The sequence below is a fragment of the Penicillium antarcticum genome (assembly GCF_028974205.1).
Source record: "Penicillium antarcticum strain IBT 31339 chromosome Unknown utg000009l_segment0_segment0, whole genome shotgun sequence".
Lineage (NCBI taxonomy): Eukaryota > Fungi > Ascomycota > Eurotiomycetes > Eurotiales > Aspergillaceae > Penicillium > Penicillium antarcticum.
The window spans coordinates 2,824,330-2,843,637 of record NW_026695307.1 but is presented as its reverse complement, the minus strand read 5'-3'; the positions used below and the strand labels follow the sequence as shown (position 1 = coordinate 2,843,637).

The following is a 19,308-nucleotide window of genomic DNA, read 5'->3' as shown; positions in this document are numbered from 1 at the left end:
TTGTGATTCGGCGTTTGGGTTCAAATGTCATATGGCATCTGACATGGTCACATGACTCTTGCATAGGTGGTGTTGCTTTTTGCTGTCATCTTGGACAGCTCTGCATTATTGTCGCGGAACAAAATGGTCACTCTGGAGTGATTATACCTTGGTTCTGTTTTCTTCTTGGGTCTCCATCTCCCCTGCACTGTTATGTTCTGTTTGCATGTATGAATTTAGGAGCTACGGTCTTTTTTTGGCTACTTTTTCTTCTCTATCATGGAATATTGGCTCATGATTGATTCGTTCTTCGCATATATGATTACACACAGCATATCGAATAACGACTTTATGTCTTCAGCAAGGAACATTTTGAGCGAAGTTCAGGTTGGCCTTAAGCTCCTTGGGAAGCTGCTCGCTACAGATCTCGTTTCGGTTGTATTCAGCTATGGGCTGTTCATTTCCAGAACCATCCCTACGTACAAGTGCTTTTGCATAAAATCTGCTTTTTTCTAGCCTCGGTTCACTTGCCGGTATACATACAAGCTGACATGGTAAACTGCCCCCAAATGGTCAACTCCTATCATGGCAATGTGTTAGTAGACATCTGCATTCACAGGCCCATACCTTTAGTAGTAAGCAGACATGATTCAAGAGAAACGCGGGGCTCTGCAAAGTCCATGAAATTTCGACTACCCACTATACTACATTGACCTGTCGGCTCAGTAATAAGGTCCGGGGTCTGATCGCGAGTGGACTCGGATACAACTGCCCTGAATCTCTCGGTGAAATCACCCAATCCGAGCCTGATCTCGGCATAATCCACCTATCAACCCTCTGCAGAATAGACCCGATAAGAGTGCTCAAACTAGGTTATCGTTCTGTAGTATATAGTTTACTCCCAATTACCACGGGTTGAAGTATAACTTACCATCCCGTTGTGCAACTCTATTTTCACTGGGGTATTCATCGAGTTATGCGTGTTAGTACAAGCCCGTATATTGATTATTCCTCATTCTTTATCGTTTTATATGCTTGGCTTCGCACTTGCAAAAGCCTGTACTCTATACAGCGCTGTGGACCTGAGACATGTGGGGAAACCTCGGGCATGGTGGCGGTGAACTCCGAGTGAAGGTAGCTCAATCACTAGCTTGTGGTGACGTATCAAGCTACTCATTTCTAAACGTAATAGATGAACATGAAGATATCAGTGCAATTGACCAAAACGCGGGGAAAGGAGAATAGATATCTAGTTCGCCTAAACTATACGCATGTACTTGCCCGATCAAGTCAAATCGGATTGTCCGGTTACATGGCCCTGACGATCTTTGTCTCTTCGAATTGTTATCTGGACGAAATTCGCCGTGCAGCGGTGGGTCGATGGATCGCCATGCTCATGCCGGGACTATTTATTCCAATTGAGTCCCCGGTCGCTGGATTCATTTTAAATCCGTTGAAATGCATCTGCAGCACCTTTCAGCTTTGGCCGCGATAGCAGGCTGTATTGTTCAGCCTGTGGTCGGCGCACCCCAGAAGACCCAGGAAGGAACCTGCAAAAAGACCAAAGTTGCCATCCTGTGAGCTTTCTCTCAGTTTGCAGTGCCATTCAAATGCTCACATTGCTCAGGGGAGGTGGTGTGGCTGGTATAACCGCAGCCGTGAGTCTCGCATCTCTTGAGTGTTGGAATTTCAGCTGACCCGCCATAGCAAACATTAAGCAATGCCTCGGTCCACGACTTCGCGATCATCGAGTACCGCGACACAGTCGGCGGCCGAGCCTGGCACAAGCCCTTCGGCAAAGACAAAGATGGCAAGCCGTATATCATCGAGATGGGCGCCAACTGGGTATGTCTTACAAACGCACGCACAAAAGTTTCCCACTAACAAAGTGCAGGTGCAAGGCCTTGGAAATCCCGGCGGTCCACAAAATCCCATCTGGGTCATGGTGGGTCGTCTAATTTTTGTCTCAGATTCAGCTGTTCGATCCCGCTGATCTTCGAATAGGCTCAAGAGTATGGGCTGAAGACCCACTACTCGAACTACGACAACGTTTCCACCTATAACCAGCATGGCTATTCTGATTACAGTGATCTGCTGGATGCCTGTGATGAGGCCTATAGCATTGCTAGCGCGAGGGCTGGTGAAATCCTCACTCAGAACTTGCAGGATCAGACGGCCAAGTCTGGTCTTGCTTTGGCTGGCTGGAACCCCAAGCCGCATGATATGGAGGCGCAGGCTGTTGATTGGTGGTCATGGGGCAAGTCCTGTTTCCTCGTACACTCGGTGCATAACACTGACATTGGACCAACCAGACTTTGAGGATGCATATTCTCCTCTGGAGAGTTCTCTTGTATTCGGCTGTGCGGGCGATAACTTGACCTCGAACTACTTCAGTGACCATGACAACTTTGTTTTGGATCAGCGTGGATTCAACCACATTGTCAAGAAGCAGGCTTCATCTTTCCTTAGCAAAAATGATCCCCGTCTCCACTTGAACACTGAGGTTACAAACATCACCTACTCAGACCACGGTGTCACTGTGCATAACAAGGATGGTAGCTGTGTCGAGGCCGACTACGCTATCTGCACATTCTCTCTGGGCGTCCTGCAGAACGACGCCGTCCAGTTCTCCCCCGAATTACCAGTCTGGAAGCAGGAAGCCATCCAAAAGTTCACCATGGGTACCTACACCAAGATCTTCTTCCAATTCAACGAGACCTTCTGGCCCGAAGACACTCAATACCACCTGTACGCTGATCCAGCCCAGCGTGGCTGGTACCCAATCTGGCAATCCCTCTCAACCCCCGGCTTCCTGCCAGACTCAAACATCATCTTCGTAACCGTGACCAACGAATTTGCCTACCGCGCCGAGCGCCAGTCAGACGAGCAAACCAAGAAAGAAGCAATGGAAGTCCTGCGCAAGATGTTCCCAGAGAAGGACATCCCCGAGCCAACGGCATTCATGTACCCGCGCTGGACATCAGAGCCCTGGTCCTACGGCAGCTACTTCAATTGGCCTCCTTCCACCTCTCTAGAGATGCACCAAAACCTGCGCGCAAACACCGGCCGGCTGTGGTTCGCCGGTGAGGCTACTAGCCCGACCTTCTTTGGCTTCTTGCATGGTGCATACTTCGAGGGACAGGATGCTGGCAGACAGATCGCTGCTATCATGCATCACCACTGTGTTAACGCTAACTCGACTAAGCTGAGGGAGTGTGGCCCTCGTAAGCATTATGAGACCTTGCATGGTACTTCGCCTTATTCCGATTATACTATGCTTAATGGTTGGGCTGTTAGTAGCTTTATTGATACCAACACTGATTAAGTGATACATGTACGTGGCATTGATTTCGGAGGGGTTTTTGTACATGAACTCAGCCTTGTGTTTGATATAACTCAATATTACACCATATTAGAAATATGCAAATATGATATTTTCGATCTTCATTCCAGGCGACAGACTAGCTAGAAAACCATAGAAAGATTCCAATGGCTTTTCTTGACACGGTTGCCTTGTAGGTGAACCAGCCAGAATATGCAGTAAGCGTCAAAGATCCGGCAGCGGTGCGATCCGTATCGCGCCATGGCGGAACCGAGCGCTCTACGAATTTAATATACCCAAACAAGCTAGTGACGTCGCATTGCTTATCAGATCAGAATGACTCATTATCTGATCGTCTCAACCCCGGGTCTTTGTCGCGTCTATTTAGATCCCAGTTTGCCCTCGATGGTGTAAGCAGAAATCTACTTATATTTCAGCATTGAATCATTATCACACATTACCATGAATCCAAAACCAAACCATGAGCCCAATGACACAATCACAACCGCACCCTCGATAGAACTTGGCTCAATTCCAGCCCCGGAAACCAAACACGATGACCCGTTCCTAGTGACATTCACGGAACCATTGGATCCCGAAAATCCAAAAGACTGGCCAACAAGCCGCAAATGGGCCGTGACAGATGTCCTCTCTGCAACCGGCTTCAACCGCATAATGGTATCGACCATAATGGCGCCTGCTCTGTCAACCATCGCCAAAGAATTCGACATGTCATCAACCGAGTCGGCTATGGCTCTTTCAATCTACCTCCTGGCCACTGCATTTGGACCTTTATTTATTGGGCCACTGTCAGAAGTCTATGGAAGGAGATCTATTCTTCACGCCTCGAATATATGGTTCCTGGTTTGGAATATTGCTTGTGGATTTGCTAATAGCAAGGAGATTTTGATTGCTTCTCGCTTTTTGGCTGGGTTTGGGGCTAGTGCTATCTATGCACTTGCTAATGGTGTCCTTGGAGATGTATGGCGGCCTGAACAGCGTGGGAGGTCTTTGGGCATGTATTTGTTGATTCCACTTTTGGGTGCTGCCGTTGGTATGCAACCCCAAATTCAACCCCTTTTTGGATAAAGCGAAATGCTCACATTGAAGAAAAGGTCCCATAATCGGCGGCTTCATGGCCGGCCGCACAACCTGGCGCTGGATGTTCTGGTCGACATCAATCTTCCAAGCCGTAATGATCTTGGTATCATTCACAGCGTTCAAGGAAACCCACGCGCCCTCAATCCTACTCCATCGTGCAAAGACCCTTCGAAAAGAAACGGGAAACTCCCAATATCAAACAACAGATGAACGCCTTCACGCCAACAAATCCCCAACCAAAATCCTAGCCCGGGCACTCATTCGCCCGATCAACCTTCTATCCTTCCACCCAATCATTCAAATCACATCCTTGATCTCCGCCTTCTACTACGGAATCCTCTACATAGTCCTCTCAACATTTTCAGATCTCTGGATGAAGCAATACAAGCAAACCGTCGAGATAAGTGGACTACACTACATATCCTGCGCTCTGGGCGAAATAGCAGGAAGTCAGATTGGTGCTAAGATGATGGATGCTCTATACCGTCGTCGGATATCCAATTCCGATTCCAACTCCAGCGAGCACGTCCCCGAATCCCGAATACTCCTTGTCTTTCCCGGTGCACTCATCGGTCCTTTGGGTCTGTTCCTATATGGATGGGCAGCTCAGGCACGACTGCACTGGGCTATCGTTGACGTTGGGATCTTTTTCGCTATGCTTGGCATGCAGATTACTGGTCTACCGATGACGGCGTATGTTATGGAGGCTTATCCAGAGTATACGAGTAGTGCTGGTGCTGCGTCGCAGTTTGTACGGAGTTTGACGGCATTCCTTTTTCCGCTTTTTGCACCCAGGTTGTATCAGGCTCTTGGGTATGGTTGGGGGAATAGTACTATTGCGTTTGTTGGGTTGGCTTTTGGGGTTCCGGCTCCTTTGATAATTATATTTTTCGGCGGAAAGCTTAGGGCTAGGGCGAGGTCGATTCTTTGATGTGGATTTAGTATTGAGTGACGGTGGAGACAGGTGATGATTGGGGGATATTTGGTTGTCGCGAGAGTCTATGTACTACACTGTTCCCCTACGCCCATATACCCGTATTCGTATTCATGAATTTCAAATCGGTGCCTATCTAATGGAATATTTTGCTTTTGCTTCGTAGCAAAGGCCCGTAAGACCTGAAGATGATTGGTATGGGGATCATGACTGCAGCCAAACAGCCAAGTAAGGTTCCAGCCCATTGCACTCCCATGTTTTGAAACATCTGTCTCGAAAACAATGGAAAGCCTGCAGCGACTGCTGATCGAAGCATGATATTAGAAGCAACAGCTGAAGCAGCACTGTAGTGAAGTTTGTTAGCGACGGGGCATATACTGTGAATAATCAATGACTTACATGGGCAGATAAGAATCAACGAGATAGTTGAAACATGGAAGGAAGATGCAAAGAACGCCAAATCCAATGAAGATACCAGCCGCAGCGGGTGCCGCCCAGTGAATGGAGGATGTGAATCCAGTCCAGCCGAACCTGTAAGGAATGTGTCAGAATAGGTTGACCTGATATAGGTGTCTTGGACTCACCAGAAAAGGCCAATTGTAAAAACAGGTGCGCCCAATAGTGTCGGCGCTAGACGCCATTCGGGTACTGCAACACCCTTGTTCTCTTCCAGTTTCTTCGCATATGTGACCTGCTGAAACAGGATGAATGAACAGGCAAGCACAACACCAATACTGAGTCCAATGAACATAAGACCCGCAATTCCAGGAGACATGCCGTAAACATGCTCGAAGACAAAGGGGTATGCCTCAAGAAGAGCATAGACAAGGCCATAAATGAACGACATGTACAGCGACACCACCAAGATAATCGGCTCTGTGAAGAGTAGCCTCACGGGTCGTGTGAAGTATTTCTCCACGAGATCTGCCACATCAATCTCGAGTTCTTCCTGCTTGGCACGTATTCCCCAATTTCCTGATTCCTTGCGAATAGCAGCAGCTTTCGTCACAAGAAGACAAGGCGGATAAGTCTCACTCAAGAAAACGACACTGATAGCTCCATTGAAAAGACTAAAGATGGCCGGGATATAAAGAGTCCATCTCCAACCTAGATAACTGGAAGCGATAAAGCCACCAGTAAATGGAGCAATAAACGGTCCAAGAAAAACGGTCAAAGCATACAGCGAGATCGCAGCACCACGAGTGGCATTGCTATACAAATCCGCCAGTACACCAGGCACAACAGTCAACTGACTTGCACCAAACAACCCAGCAAAGAACCGACAAATGATCAAAGTCTGGATATCTTTAGCAACAGCCGATGCAATGGTGAAGATGCCGCCGCCCAGCATGCCGGCTGTCAGAGGCCATTTTCTTCCTCGAAGCTCTGAGGCAGGTGCCCAGATCAGGGGACCTGACGCGAAGCCCAAGACGTAGAGGGTTGTTCCTAGTATTCCGACTTCTTTTCCGACGCCGAACTCTTTGCTTGCTTTGTCGATTCCTGGTGCAAAGATTGCACTTGTGAGGGAGACTATGAATGTCCCAGAGCAGACGAGGGTGGATGTGAATAGTCTGTTATATGTTGTTGTTAGTGGGCACTGCAATAGTGATAGGTCATTTTGGGCTTACTTCTTTGATAGGTTCCAATTTTGTGGATGATAGGGGTCATCGACTCCTTCAAATTCGACAACATAGTTATCTGAGTCTGGAAGGGCTTCCGGGAAAGGTTTCCCTCCTCCGATGGATGCCTTCTCGGTCATCCTCTGGGCCAAAACTTCAATGTACGTGGGTCTGTTTGCTTTGGGTGTTTGTAGAGCAATGATCTCAGGAAAGTACTGGTGATGCCAGCTTCTTTGTATTAGTAATGATCCCCAGAGTATTTGAATGTCTCTTCATTCCTGCGACGGCAAGAGTCATAATATACTTCGCGGAAGTTGCGGGCCAGGGGGTTCAGGTCCGATCGGGCTCAAGTAGAGGCGGGACGGGTATTGCGGAACAATAACTATGCCCGGCTACATGCAATCTCCACATGCCACTGAGGATCTCGGGAATAGCCAAATCCATACAAGCTGCAGATACGGTTTCAATACTGCAAGTCAAGCAGAAATTTGATGATTATAGTATTGTTCAATCAGATCCTCCTAGAAAACTTGAACTACCCATCATATCTGCATTGAGGAATTGATCCAGGTCAATCCTATCCAAGCCAGGTAAATCGGCAACCAAAGCTCCTAGCCAGGAATACTCCTCCGCACTCGGATTTTCCCGTGGAGATGGTCCTACTGGAGTTTCTTGTGATTCCATGTTCAAAGCCTCACTGAAGATTGCTAAATCATCCTTCCTGCGTTGCTGATAAAGCATTACCAATAATCGGGCCGCACTCCATGCCTCTCTCATGGTATCAGTATCGTAAGTCGATGCAACAAGCTTCAATGTCTGCATCGCTTCAGAAAGCATCGCTAGGGATGAGCGTGTGTCCATCACAAGCAAAACACAGGTGATATGGAAGGGTACGTTTACCATTTGATGCCAAGGAGAGCAGCTCATTGCCATATTGCGAGAGCAACCGAGTCCTCTCTTCAGCAGAACCAGAACCTTTTCTGCTAGAGAAGAGGATATGTCAAGATTTTGAGTGTGGATTCTTCGAAGAATGCAGAGTACAAGATTGCATTGTGCCATGGTAGAAGGCGGCTCCTTGTGGACTCTATCCAAAACCTCCGCCAGCGTGACTTCAAGATCCGTGTCGTCTTCCTTTGACTTTCCAGGATCTAGGCTTGCTGATATGGGCAGGAGACCGAGAAGCTCATTTGTATAGTCGCCAGGTTTGGTTGATGGCGGGCGCGGCAGATCATTCTTTTGGAAGGAGACCCGCGACAGTCCTAGGTCAAAGGACGTCCACATGTTCAGATGCTGTGCCACACCAAATAGTCGTCTTCGAATGTCCGGATCACACTGTGTGGTGGCACTGCTGCTTGGAAAAACGGAGTCTGTGGTCTCCAAATGAAATCCCGCAGCTTCTATCAGATGCATCAATCTTGAACTGGCTATCCATGTTGAGTGCGGCAGGTCTGTCAGTCGCAAATAGACGACTCGTAGTGTCCATCCCGTGAGGAGGTCTACAGAAGGAGTCCCAGACAAGACATGTGTCTCCAGTATAGATCGTGCCGATTCGCTCAGATGCAATTCTGTGATGGTCATGTTTCGTTGTGAGAACAGACACCCAATAGCAGCGACACCACCCAGAACACTATCATGGAGCTCGCTAACAGACTCTGACAGCCAGCGAGCCTCAAGTCGTTCAAAGAACTGATCTCGGTCGATAAAACCATAGCATGGATCTACTTTATCGAAGTAAACCTGAGCAAGGCTCCTCATATGTTCCACGGACGTAATCTCCGTAATTGACAGTGCAGTATTGATGCCACCGAGCCCCGATGATAACTTCCGAGTACCAACATTCCATCCAAACAAGCTAAGCTTTGGCGCTTTCGCGGGATCAATTTTCAGACCCATCTTGCGCACAAATGCTGCACCGGAATTTGCCTCAAGGCGGCGCACCAGCCCATGGGTATCTGCTACTCCATTTTGGTTCTGTGGAGACTTCGCTACTGTTGGGCCTTCTAGCGGAAACTGTTCTTGAGTAGTTCGCCGCTTCCGCCGTCCATTTTGAAAACTGCAATCATAGCCCCATTCCCTGCAGGTGGTGCAGGGGTCGGCGCCGTCGCATTTTCGTTTACGTTCTCTGCATGGATCACACGCGATTCGAGACCGTTTGCGTGTTGACCATTTTTGTGACATTTGGGGGGTTAAAGCTGGAGATGGACAAGACAAAAGAACCCCGCAAGTGCCGACGCGAAGAGTTGCGGAAAGGCGGCTATTGCGGGTATTTACATGATGACGTCGATAGCCTCGGTAAATCCAACATTCTCCAAAACATTCGGTCTCACTTGCATTGTTAACTTCTCAATCTCATTTAGCTACAAATCCGCTACTTATATGCCACATTCATCTATTCTCTCTCATTAGAACGTCGCAAAATCACCAATAATGTCTGCAAACCTGTTATCCCGATACCCATGGGTATCCAGTCCCTTTGTGGTCAGCGCCCCAATGCGAGTAATGTCGGGCCCAGCATTGGCAATTGCTGTCTCTCGTGCCGGGGGCCTGGGGTTCATCGGACCTGGTGCTAAAACACAAGACACAAGCGACGACCTCGAGGAAGCATCGTCGCTACTTCGCCAAGCTGCCAACACAATCTCAAACACTGGCTCGGCACTACCTGTTGGTGTAGGATACCAGCTCTGGGCTGATGATATCAACATTGCCGTTGCAGGAATAGAGAAATACAAGCCTTGTGCAGCATGGCTATACGCCCCTCGCCATGGACCGCAAGATCTCGATAACTGGTCCAGCAGGATCCGACTTGCATCCCCTGAAACCCAGATATGGATTCAGATTGGCACATTGAAAGAAGCAAAGCAGCTTCTTCAAAGTGACCAGAGGCCCGATGTTGTTGTCGTTCAAGGAGCCGAGTCTGGCGGTCACGGTCGGGCGAACGATGGAATGGGACTCATGGCTTTGCTTCCCGAGGTGGCCGATTTCATGGCAAGCAGTCGGATTCCCCTATTTGCAGCTGGAGGTATTGCCGACGGGCGCGGAGTTGCAGCTGCTATATGTCTGGGGGCCTCGGGTGCGGTGATGGGAACTCGGTTCCTGGCTGCCAGTGAGACGCGGATTAGTCGGGGATATCAAAACGAGGTTGTTCGTGCATCTGATGGTGCGGCTTCAACGACCCGGACCCTACTATACAACCATCTCAGGGGTACATTTGGGTGGCCGGAGGAATACAGTCCGAGAACTATCTTTAACAAGTCATTCATTGAGCAACAGGAAGGGAAGTCTTTTGAGGAACTCAAGAAACTCCATGATGAAGCTGCCAAATCGGGTGATAAAGGCTGGGGGCCTGATGGCAGGCTAGCTACCTATGCTGGTGCAGCTGTTGGGTTGATTCACGATGTGAAGGGGGCCGGAGACATTGTTCGTAACATTCGAGAGGATGCACTGAACAGGATTGAGAGGTTGCAGACCCACAATCACTAGGGTATTATTATCATGTTAAATAATCTTATGGATCTATAATGAATTGAACTCAATGATAGTACCCATGGGTCTCGACTCGGGTCATATCAGACAGTCAAAATAGGTCATCGGAAACATGTCGCCCTTTAGACTTGCACTAGCAGTGATTCAACTCATGATGGCGAAGGTTGTACAACCAAACGTGTATGGTTTGAACAATTACATACACTAATCTCTTCGGCATTGTAGACCTTCTTGGCGGAGGCCTCGTGAAGCACTTGAAGAGACAGCTCAGAACTATTTCATCACCAAGTGGGCAACATGTGTGTCTAGTCTTCTTCCACTCAGGCTCACAGGGCTGGATTTGACGTATCATCGACTCCACAAATGAATTCGGAAAGGGGCTGGATAATGACTAGACGTGAACGTGGAGCCAACATACTAGCCCAGTCAACGACTACGTGTTGGGTCCATAACAAGTAATTCGCTCAAGGAGACTATTGAATAATTTGTATCTAGAGGTAAGGATGTTCTTTCAAGTGATACTTGCGAGTACCACCATTGAGGGATCATCACAACTCGGTTCTCTTGGTCTTCATCCGCTGCCTGGGTACAGGACATGAACATGCTTCAATCCATGTGTATCATGTCCATATTTGTGTTCGACCGGGACATGAGCCGCGACACATACTGCAGGTTACTCCGATGAATAAGAAATGGAGATTACGTACCAAATTGACGCTTGTGAGCTTGCCACCGGGGTATTTGGTGGATATCTGGTGCATTGAACGTTGGGATTCGTAGGCTGGTGGAGTTCGGTTCTTGGCGGGCGATCGTTCTAAAATAAGCTTCAACCAGCCTTAGGGGATGATGTGTTTCCCCAGACTGTGGCTTGCGGATTACTAGTTTAACTTTAATGCATTGTTATAGGCATATCTTTGAAAATTAATGTGAGTTCTGAGATGCTTTGTAAATGCTTGTAGGGCTTCGTGTAAATCTTGCTCTGCCAAGCCTTCCTACTATGATCTCCAACCCGTATACCTTTCATTACTTAGGGCTTGCTGAAAAAAAAAAAACATTTCGTTCGTTCGATATGTTAGCAAAGGTTCTGGAACGCATCGAAGATCCACCACTACGGCAATGCACCTGGTTAGCGGCTGGGGCTTCATGCTGCCTAGAATAACCTATACTTGCACCCGCACGGCTGGATCCAAGTCCACTATTGACAAGTCGGTGGAGAATTATCTGCTTGACTTGTCAGAATCTAGACACTGAAGATGCACTTCTCCCCTTTACGCACTGTTTGTATACGCGTAACGTTGAAGAGGGATCATCCTCCTCACAACGCGTGGCACGGGAAAAGGAGCTGTGTATACCGGACAAGTCGGTCTAGTCTGAGCCAATAGCATAGACAAGCACTAGAGTCCGGGTACCTTGTAGCTCCATACATATTGGTCTCTTGAAGGTATAAAGGGAGGCTGGGTATCCGCATCCTAGGTCCTCCATCTACAGTCAAATCAACACTCTTTGCCAACTTAACAACCATCAATCCTTACTCCCCTTCCTATTCCCAACAACCAACCGCAACTATGAAGGCCACTTTCGTTGTTTCCGCCATGCTTGCCAGCCTTGCCATGGCTTCTCCCGCCCAGCCCCAGCCTGCCCCTGCTTGCAAGGTCGACAACGACTGCAAGCCCAACGAGCAGTGCAGCAACGTTGGCCAGTGCATTCCCAACAAGGCCACTCGCGATGCTCCTCTAGCTAAGGTTGGTCAGGCCTGCCACTCCACTGGCGACTGTGTCAAGGGACTGGTCTGCGACCAGGACAAGAACACCTGCGATGCCCCCAACACTCACAACAAGCGTGGTGTAAGTATCACCAGACAAATATCACCAAGAACTTCTCTTATTTTGGATATGTATAGGACACTCTCTCCCAGATGGGTCAGGACTGCAAGACCACCAAGGACTGTGTGAAGGGTTTCGTCTGTGACGAGGTCAAGCAGACTTGTGACGCTCCTAACAACAAGCGTGATGGCCTCGCCCCTCAGCCCCAGCAGTGCAAGTCTACTGGTGACTGCGCCAAGGACCAGGTCTGTGATCAAGACAAGAATGTCTGTGTTGCTCCCAACAACAAGCGTGATGGTCCCGCTCCTCAGTCCCAGCAGTGCAAGTCCACCGGTGACTGCGCCAAGGACCAGGTTTGCGACGAGCACAAAAACGTCTGTGTTGCTCCCAACAACAAGCGTGATGGCCCCGCTCCTCAGCCCCAGCAGTGCAAGTCTACTGGTGACTGCGCCAAGGACCAGGTCTGTGATCAAGACAAGAATGTCTGTGTTGCTCCCAACAACAAGCGTGATGGTCCCGCTCCTCAGTCCCAGCAGTGCAAGTCCACTGGTGACTGCGCCAAGGACCAGGTTTGCGACGAGAACAAGAATGTCTGTGTTGCTCCCAACAACAAGCGTTCCGAGGTATGTTCTACTAGCATGGGTATATCCTGAATAGTACTGACATGATTCAAGGGTGACGACAAGTGCCAGACTGACGACGACTGCTCCAAGCAGGACACTTGCCAGATTATCGTAAGTGAAAATGTTCTCACTGATCTGAAAATGCGAGGGCTTACAATATTTTGCAACAGAACGGCAACAAGGTCTGCGCTGCTCCCCAGCCTAACCCCTCCAACTAAATGTTCAATCGGTTTTGAGCCGAATTTGGGAGCCGATAATAACTCACGGCACCAGTTGAGCATTGATGGTGTGGAGGATTGTCAATTGTAATATCACATTGATAATTGATTTGTATAAGTCTATATGGGGTTTCCAATTTGCTGGACGGTGGTAACCCTTGTATCAGGCGCAATTGCTTCTTTTTCTGTCTAACGTGACAGTCCATTCTTTTCTCTGAACTACATATATAGAAAGAATTTGAACCGGTTTTCTTTCACTTTTTGGACTCCAAGTGGAATCACTATGGTAAAATCCTGCTCCACAGAAACATCTACAATGTCACAATTTTGACATAATATCAGTGCCACGGGATCAAAACTATGGGATTTGTTTTGAACAGTACACTTAGACCGGGTAGTGTTCATTGTAATACCGCAGATTCCTAAAATCTTCACTTGCTCTTTGAAAAGGGGAAGTGGGGAGAACATCCTATGGCCCGTTCATTCTCTGATCGTCTGCCTCGGTACTTTTCCGAGGCGAAGTGGACTGACAGAAGAAACGGGATTCGTAATTCTTTCTATAATTGTTCTGGACGGCACTGGTGATCCTGAGGTAAAGATCTGCCAACCAAGGTTATACCATTAAATTTCAATAACTAGACTCAAATTCAAAATCTCACAAACATCAAACTGCTATTTCAAATTGACCCCAAATCTCAACCTCCTGATAATCCAACTTCCTTGAAATAGTCTGGCCTCACATGCACTCTCCGGCGGGGCTACAATTTCCAGAGCAACATTGGTTAGCAGACATACACTTGGCATTCTTCATAGCACATCTTCCACTCGCTTCACAGTACGAGTCATACTGCCAATGAAGGCTGCACTGGAAATTATTGTTGCAGCCCGTTCCAGCAGAACACATGGTGCTGCGAGAGTCATAGTTGTACATGCAGACTCTCTCAATAGTCGCTATTCCGAAGACGTTCATCATACGGTGAGGGCGGCATGTCATGCCAGAGGGGCACTCAGAGCCATTGGGGCAGCGCAAGTTATCCGGAACACCGGCACACTTGCCATTGATACAGGCATCAGTCTCTTGGCATTGAACATCCTCGTGGCAGGTCTCGCCGATCATTGCGTAGCGCTGGCACGTTTTGGAGCTGGGCGAGCAGTACATGCCGTAGCCTGGATGCATTGACCAGCAGGCCATTTCGCTGGAGCAGGTGTCGTTCATGCAGCTGGCTGCGATCATGGTGGATGGGTTGTCGCTGTTGAAGATGTGGCCTTGTCTATCGGCTGGGGACTCGACCATCATGCACTTCATACTGCGGACATTGCTGCCAATATCGCGCTGGCTTGACTTCTTCATCAGCTGCATGTGGGGCCGGGTGAAGGTGAACATCTCGTGGCCACAGGCGTGGTCGCTGTCAAGTCAGTTCTGGAATCTAGTAGCGGATTAATGTCGACTTACGAGTACATTGAGCACATGATCTCGTGGGTCGACTCGGACGGACATGGGACATAAATCGATCCCACATTCATGCGGCTGATACTAAAGTCAGTGATGCTACTTTCGGACGTTACGGGTTAAACTCACTAGTCGGGCATGCTATCAAAGTTCATGCACTTTGCATCAGCCAAGACGCGCATTCCCATTGCACCGGCGTGCATGGCATAGTCTGGCTCCTTGAAGATCATGGGCTGTCCAGATGTATAAGTAAGGTGATCTCAGGATGGAAGTATATGATAGTCGAACCTGATCAGACATTGTCATCAGAGGGCTAGCAGCCAGTGCCAATGGCACAAGGGCGAGAATGTTAACAAAGGTAGACATCTTGAACTCTGCTGAGATGATTCAGTGAATGGATGGATTATGGACTGCCGGACAACATGCATGCTTTTATATCCACCGCTACCCGACTGCGAGAATCCCAGCTACCCTGTCTTCTACAAGAAGCTAATGTCTGTCCAACCTTCTTTCTCCAGTACTCTTGAGACATATTCTCTAGCTGAGACCTTGTCAACATCGTACGAGGTCTGATCCCCCGTGGTCTCGATTGGCCTCTAGAGTCGGCATCACCGGGAAGAAAGAAACCGGGTTAACACTTGAGTCTGGATTGACACAGCAGATACATACATCTAACATGATTGGACAAGTTAGATATGGGTAACAGGTAATTCAAGCCTTGCCTTCAGATGTGCAACCTTGGCGCAACCCCGGATGCTCGGTTAAATCTTCATCTCAGTTCCATTGCTCAAACGTCTATTGATGTCTCAGTATGCAAGTAGTACACGTGTATATATTTTATCTTACTATGAGAACGAATCATAAGTTGAAGTAAGTATTCCAATCAACCGACTCCTTGTTGACTTCCCTAAGTGTATGATACATATAGGGGTTTCCCTACTCGACAGTCACGTTCACCTTGCTCTTGTCTGGTTATCGAGGCAAACGTCAATAAATATCCACGAGTGTCAACTCAACAGGGGATGTCACCTACAGAATGCCACATGGTCCTTAATGTTTTTCGCTTTCTCGTAGGGGCCGGCATAATACCAAGCAGCGTCCTTGATACTCTTGTCTATGACTCGTTAGCAGCGTACTAGTCTTGATTCGATTTCGCACGTACCTCCAACCTTAACAGTATAGTACTCAGCTTCACCCTTCCATGGGCAGTAGGTCGTTGTGTCAGATGCTAAGAATTGAGATTTGTCTTTGATGCTCGAAGGTGGAAACTGGCCAAAAAATAAGTTATCAGTGGTAAACCGAAAGCCAGCATTTACCCACGTAGACATTTCCTTCAACTGTTTCCCAAGCAGACGCCTCGGCAATAATAACGCCGTCAATCTCAGCTTTGGCACTGGACATTTTGTTTGAAGGATTCTAGAGAAAGGTGTGAAGATGAGGATACTACGATGTTGGGTTTATAAGCGGAAGTAAGCGGGCACGTCACATGCGGGGAAGCTGACGGCGGATACTCAATCTCTATGGCTTCTTACTACTGCAATTTTGATAGAATTCATCTATACTATTTGCATAGCAAAGTGACTACCTCCTACGAGGTCATATAAACAAGTAAGTGTGGTGATCTAATACGGTCTCAAGCTTAAAAACGAATTCTGCTAGTCACTGTAATTATTCACTTTACCTTCACTATACTTTTACTTTACTTACGAGCGAGTTCGAGTGATCCTCGCCAATTGCCGACCTTGTCAGCCACGTGTTCCACAGGGCCAACCGTCGCTATCACGTTCTGAATCCATGCTTACAGCGGAGATTTGATTGACTAAGATCAGTGGTGAATAAATTACATCCCAAGATTTGGTATCACAAGTAGAAAAAACCATCAATCCTCCAACTCCGTCCAGTTCACAAAACCCCATATTCCTTCCCATACAAAATCAAAGCGATCCCAAAATCTCCATCATCCAAGAATCATCAAATCCATTAAACTGCAGACCCTCAGGAACAAGCCCATTAGGCGTTGCCACACCCATACCAGCCTGCAAAATCCCCTGGTTTATAGGGGCATCGTACCAAACTTCATTCAACTTAGGTTCCCAGCCCTGTTTCAACCCCTGCACCATCTTCAATCCCTTTTCAAGGATATTCATATCCGACCCTTTAACTGTAGGGATATGATCAACACCCGCCTTGAGCTTTGCTTCAATGCTTTCCAGGTATGAGATAAGATTGGCGGTATTACGGACCATGGTCCTGTCCCAGGCTGGGTCTTCCAGGATGGAGAGTTTGTATAGGTTGACGATTGCGCGGGTGAATTGGAAGAACATGACGAAAGAGATGACGGTGTAGTGCTTTGGTAGGATGCTTAGCCAGAGGTCCAGCCAGGCTTTTGTTGCGTTTAGGGAGATGTAGAGGCTGTCGAGGCGTTTAAGGTCTGGGGCGTTTGGGACTGCTGGGAGGACGATGGATATTTCGTTTATGGTTAGGTCGGCGTGGCTTAGGTACATGAGTACAGCTTCTGTAGGAGGGATTTAGCGGTTGTAGTGGCAGTTTATTCGAGAGTGGAATCTTACTGTCTTTCTGTAGATGGACTGGAATCTGGCTCTTCACGCATTCCAACTGGGTTTGGAAGGAGTTCAGATAAAAGGCCAGTGGGTTAAGGGAATCGCCGTCCCGGCGGGCATGATAAACTCGGTCTATCACTAGCTGAATCTTAACGAGTGTGACCAAGAGTTGATCTTCCTTGCAGTCTTTGGCCTCGGCGAGTACCGAAAGACTTTCTTCCATGTGTGGGGTCCAACGTAAAGCATCGATCTTGAACATCGACAAAGCAACGCTATAAATGTCATGAGGTCATGCTGTATTACTTTCCCGGCAGTATTACTTACCTTGATGTGATCAGAAAGCATCCCATCACAGCCCTACGCTCCTCCAGCGTTCTTGCTGTAGGCGGATTTGGCCTCCAGCCAATAGCACACTTAAATGCTTGCATGGTCGAATATTCATTTGGAACGCTCTTGTTAATGCCAAGGTCGGAGACGATACCAATGAGTATGTGTGCGTAGAAGTTAAGGAACGGCCGTTTGGCATATGTAACCCTAGAAAGCCATCAAAAAAAATGGTCATATGTATAAGATCAGTAGTACTCACCATGATATAAACGTCATAACCCCAAGAAGCAGATCCATACTCGGTGCAGCCTCCGCCATAAGCCTCTGTTGAATATAATCGGTAATCTTCTTAAATGTACCTTCACTCTCCAGTGTACCTGGGGTAAGCACAGCCATAATACACGTCCAGAAAAACGGCTGCTGACTGCGGAGATGCTCAGAGGTAATATGAGGTGGGATATTCACAAATGGCAGGTACTGAAGATTCTGATTGCGAAAGTTGTCAAGATTCTCTTGAGCCGCGGCAGGCGAAATAGACATCGCCGAAGAGATATCATCATAGACAGCCGAGCCTCCATGCTCAGTCGTCGATGGCGAAACAGTACTAGCCGGTGTTCGAGCAACGGAAGATCCAATCTGGCTGGAGACATCGCGTGGAGCCTGCCGAAGAGCATGAGCATGAGCCGCAGCTTCCCAGTCGACTGGAAGGCCGGCGTTTGCGCCGTTGGCCTGTAGCATTGAGACTATACTATCGAGCTTGGCTTCAAGATGCTGTGTCTTTGATGATGCTGAGCGCTTGCGCTTTCGATTTGACTCTGATGTTTTGCAGTCCTTGTTCAGGCGGAGACATCTAGAGATGGTTGGTTTGATTTCTGGTCTTGGTTGCCACTTCCTGTGTTACTTACCTTTCGCACTTTTCGCTCTCGGCGGCAAGCATGCACTTGCACTTAGCGCGGACGCAGTTAGTGCAAGCCCGTCCGTACGGCGCAGGCATTCCACTCGTGTTCTGGTCGGGATTCACCATTCTTTCCGGTGGACTTCGGGATTGAAGGTGAGGTATCGCTGGTTTAAGTAGAGCTTCTCCCCAATATGGTTTCTTTTTCTGTTCAAAGGTCGAGCATGAATGGTATAGGGATTCTAACCCCTTAATCTTGTTATTTTATTGATAGTGAGAAAAGGAGCATTTCCCAACAACTTCCAGAGGTTTGAACGTGGACGGAGTTCATAAAAGTGCGAATTCCGGTCTGAGGCTGCTGTCTGTTTTTTAATTGGCTGTTCGTGTTGGTATGCTGACTCAGGGTATCTTGATCAAGCCTCACTATGAATTGATTCAACTCAGCCTGTACAGAAGACAAGACCGAAATTGTAAATATAGGAGAAGGGTGTATGTGCTGTAAACACCCAAACCTTTTTACCATCAAGTTCTCCGAGGGACCCTTTGAGCAACTTTGGAGAAACCATCAGAGCAGGTAGCGTTGGACGGGACGGATTTCGAGCCTGGGCTTTCTCAACCCCGTCCATGCAGTGTTCTCACCATTAAACTGACTAGTCACCTCTTAGAAGGGTTCATCACGGAGTTCGGTATTGTTTTATTTGTTTGCCATTGATGTACGTTTTGCACGCTCACATAGAAACAGCATATGGCATGGATTCCCAATAGCCCTCCAATCCTCTCCTCTGACAGGCTTACATGCACGTACTCTAGACATGAATTACAGCTCTACAATACAATCTACAATTATAAGCATGCCAGCGCGATTACACAACTATGAAAGCCCTCAAAAATATTGTCAGGATTAGACAAATTGTCCAGATACCATTGGCGCCACACACCCGAGCAAACGGGGCACAGCAGTAGACTAAGGAAA

At 48.0% G+C, this 19,308-nt stretch overlaps 9 protein-coding genes across 9 annotated transcripts; 4 read left to right on the top strand and 5 right to left on the bottom strand.

Moving 5' to 3' along the window:
- Positions 1 to 1,437: 1,437 nt before the first annotated feature.
- N7508_009436 (uncharacterized protein) lies at positions 1,438 to 3,304 on the top strand (the record flags this gene model as incomplete). The annotated part of the gene is made up of 6 exons (XM_058467499.1): positions 1,438 to 1,556; positions 1,607 to 1,637; positions 1,687 to 1,824; positions 1,874 to 1,924; positions 1,984 to 2,236; positions 2,292 to 3,304. The coding sequence occupies 6 exons, from the start codon at positions 1,438 to 1,440 to the stop codon at positions 3,302 to 3,304; spliced, it is 1,605 nt and encodes a 534-aa protein (XP_058315345.1).
- A 459-nt stretch (positions 3,305 to 3,763) lies between these two features.
- Positions 3,764 to 5,333, top strand: N7508_009435 (MFS transporter; the record flags this gene model as incomplete). The annotated part of the gene is made up of 2 exons (XM_058467498.1): positions 3,764 to 4,355; positions 4,417 to 5,333. 2 exons carry the CDS (start codon positions 3,764 to 3,766, stop codon positions 5,331 to 5,333), a joined length of 1,509 nt encoding a protein of 502 aa, XP_058315344.1.
- A 398-nt stretch (positions 5,334 to 5,731) lies between these two features.
- N7508_009434 (MFS transporter) lies at positions 5,732 to 7,095 on the bottom strand (the record flags this gene model as incomplete). The annotated part of the gene is made up of 3 exons (XM_058467497.1): positions 5,732 to 5,867; positions 5,921 to 6,907; positions 6,965 to 7,095. The coding sequence occupies 3 exons, from the start codon at positions 7,093 to 7,095 to the stop codon at positions 5,732 to 5,734; spliced, it is 1,254 nt and encodes a 417-aa protein (XP_058315343.1).
- Positions 7,096 to 7,462: 367 nt separating this feature from the next.
- On the bottom strand, positions 7,463 to 9,133 carry N7508_009433 (uncharacterized protein; the record flags this gene model as incomplete). The annotated part of the gene is made up of 1 exon (XM_058467496.1): positions 7,463 to 9,133. The coding sequence occupies one exon, from the start codon at positions 9,131 to 9,133 to the stop codon at positions 7,463 to 7,465; it is 1,671 nt and encodes a 556-aa protein (XP_058315342.1).
- A 249-nt stretch (positions 9,134 to 9,382) lies between these two features.
- On the top strand, positions 9,383 to 10,435 carry N7508_009432 (nitronate monooxygenase; the record flags this gene model as incomplete). Its single annotated transcript, XM_058467495.1, has 1 exon — positions 9,383 to 10,435. The coding sequence occupies one exon, from the start codon at positions 9,383 to 9,385 to the stop codon at positions 10,433 to 10,435; it is 1,053 nt and encodes a 350-aa protein (XP_058315341.1).
- A 1,568-nt stretch (positions 10,436 to 12,003) lies between these two features.
- N7508_009431 (uncharacterized protein) lies at positions 12,004 to 13,102 on the top strand (the record flags this gene model as incomplete). The annotated part of the gene is made up of 4 exons (XM_058467494.1): positions 12,004 to 12,282; positions 12,339 to 12,884; positions 12,936 to 12,995; positions 13,055 to 13,102. 4 exons carry the CDS (start codon positions 12,004 to 12,006, stop codon positions 13,100 to 13,102), a joined length of 933 nt encoding a protein of 310 aa, XP_058315340.1.
- Positions 13,103 to 13,838: 736 nt separating this feature from the next.
- N7508_009430 (uncharacterized protein) lies at positions 13,839 to 14,918 on the bottom strand (the record flags this gene model as incomplete). Its single annotated transcript, XM_058467493.1, has 4 exons — positions 13,839 to 14,508; positions 14,556 to 14,630; positions 14,682 to 14,785; positions 14,841 to 14,918. 4 exons carry the CDS (start codon positions 14,916 to 14,918, stop codon positions 13,839 to 13,841), a joined length of 927 nt encoding a protein of 308 aa, XP_058315339.1.
- A 570-nt stretch (positions 14,919 to 15,488) lies between these two features.
- On the bottom strand, positions 15,489 to 15,953 carry N7508_009429 (DUF427 domain-containing protein; the record flags this gene model as incomplete). Its single annotated transcript, XM_058467492.1, has 4 exons — positions 15,489 to 15,520; positions 15,586 to 15,666; positions 15,715 to 15,820; positions 15,873 to 15,953. 4 exons carry the CDS (start codon positions 15,951 to 15,953, stop codon positions 15,489 to 15,491), a joined length of 300 nt encoding a protein of 99 aa, XP_058315338.1.
- Positions 15,954 to 16,486: 533 nt separating this feature from the next.
- Positions 16,487 to 18,464, bottom strand: N7508_009428 (uncharacterized protein; the record flags this gene model as incomplete). Its single annotated transcript, XM_058467491.1, has 5 exons — positions 16,487 to 17,067; positions 17,123 to 17,385; positions 17,438 to 17,647; positions 17,700 to 18,290; positions 18,346 to 18,464. The coding sequence occupies 5 exons, from the start codon at positions 18,462 to 18,464 to the stop codon at positions 16,487 to 16,489; spliced, it is 1,764 nt and encodes a 587-aa protein (XP_058315337.1).
- Positions 18,465 to 19,308: the final 844 nt, after the last annotated feature.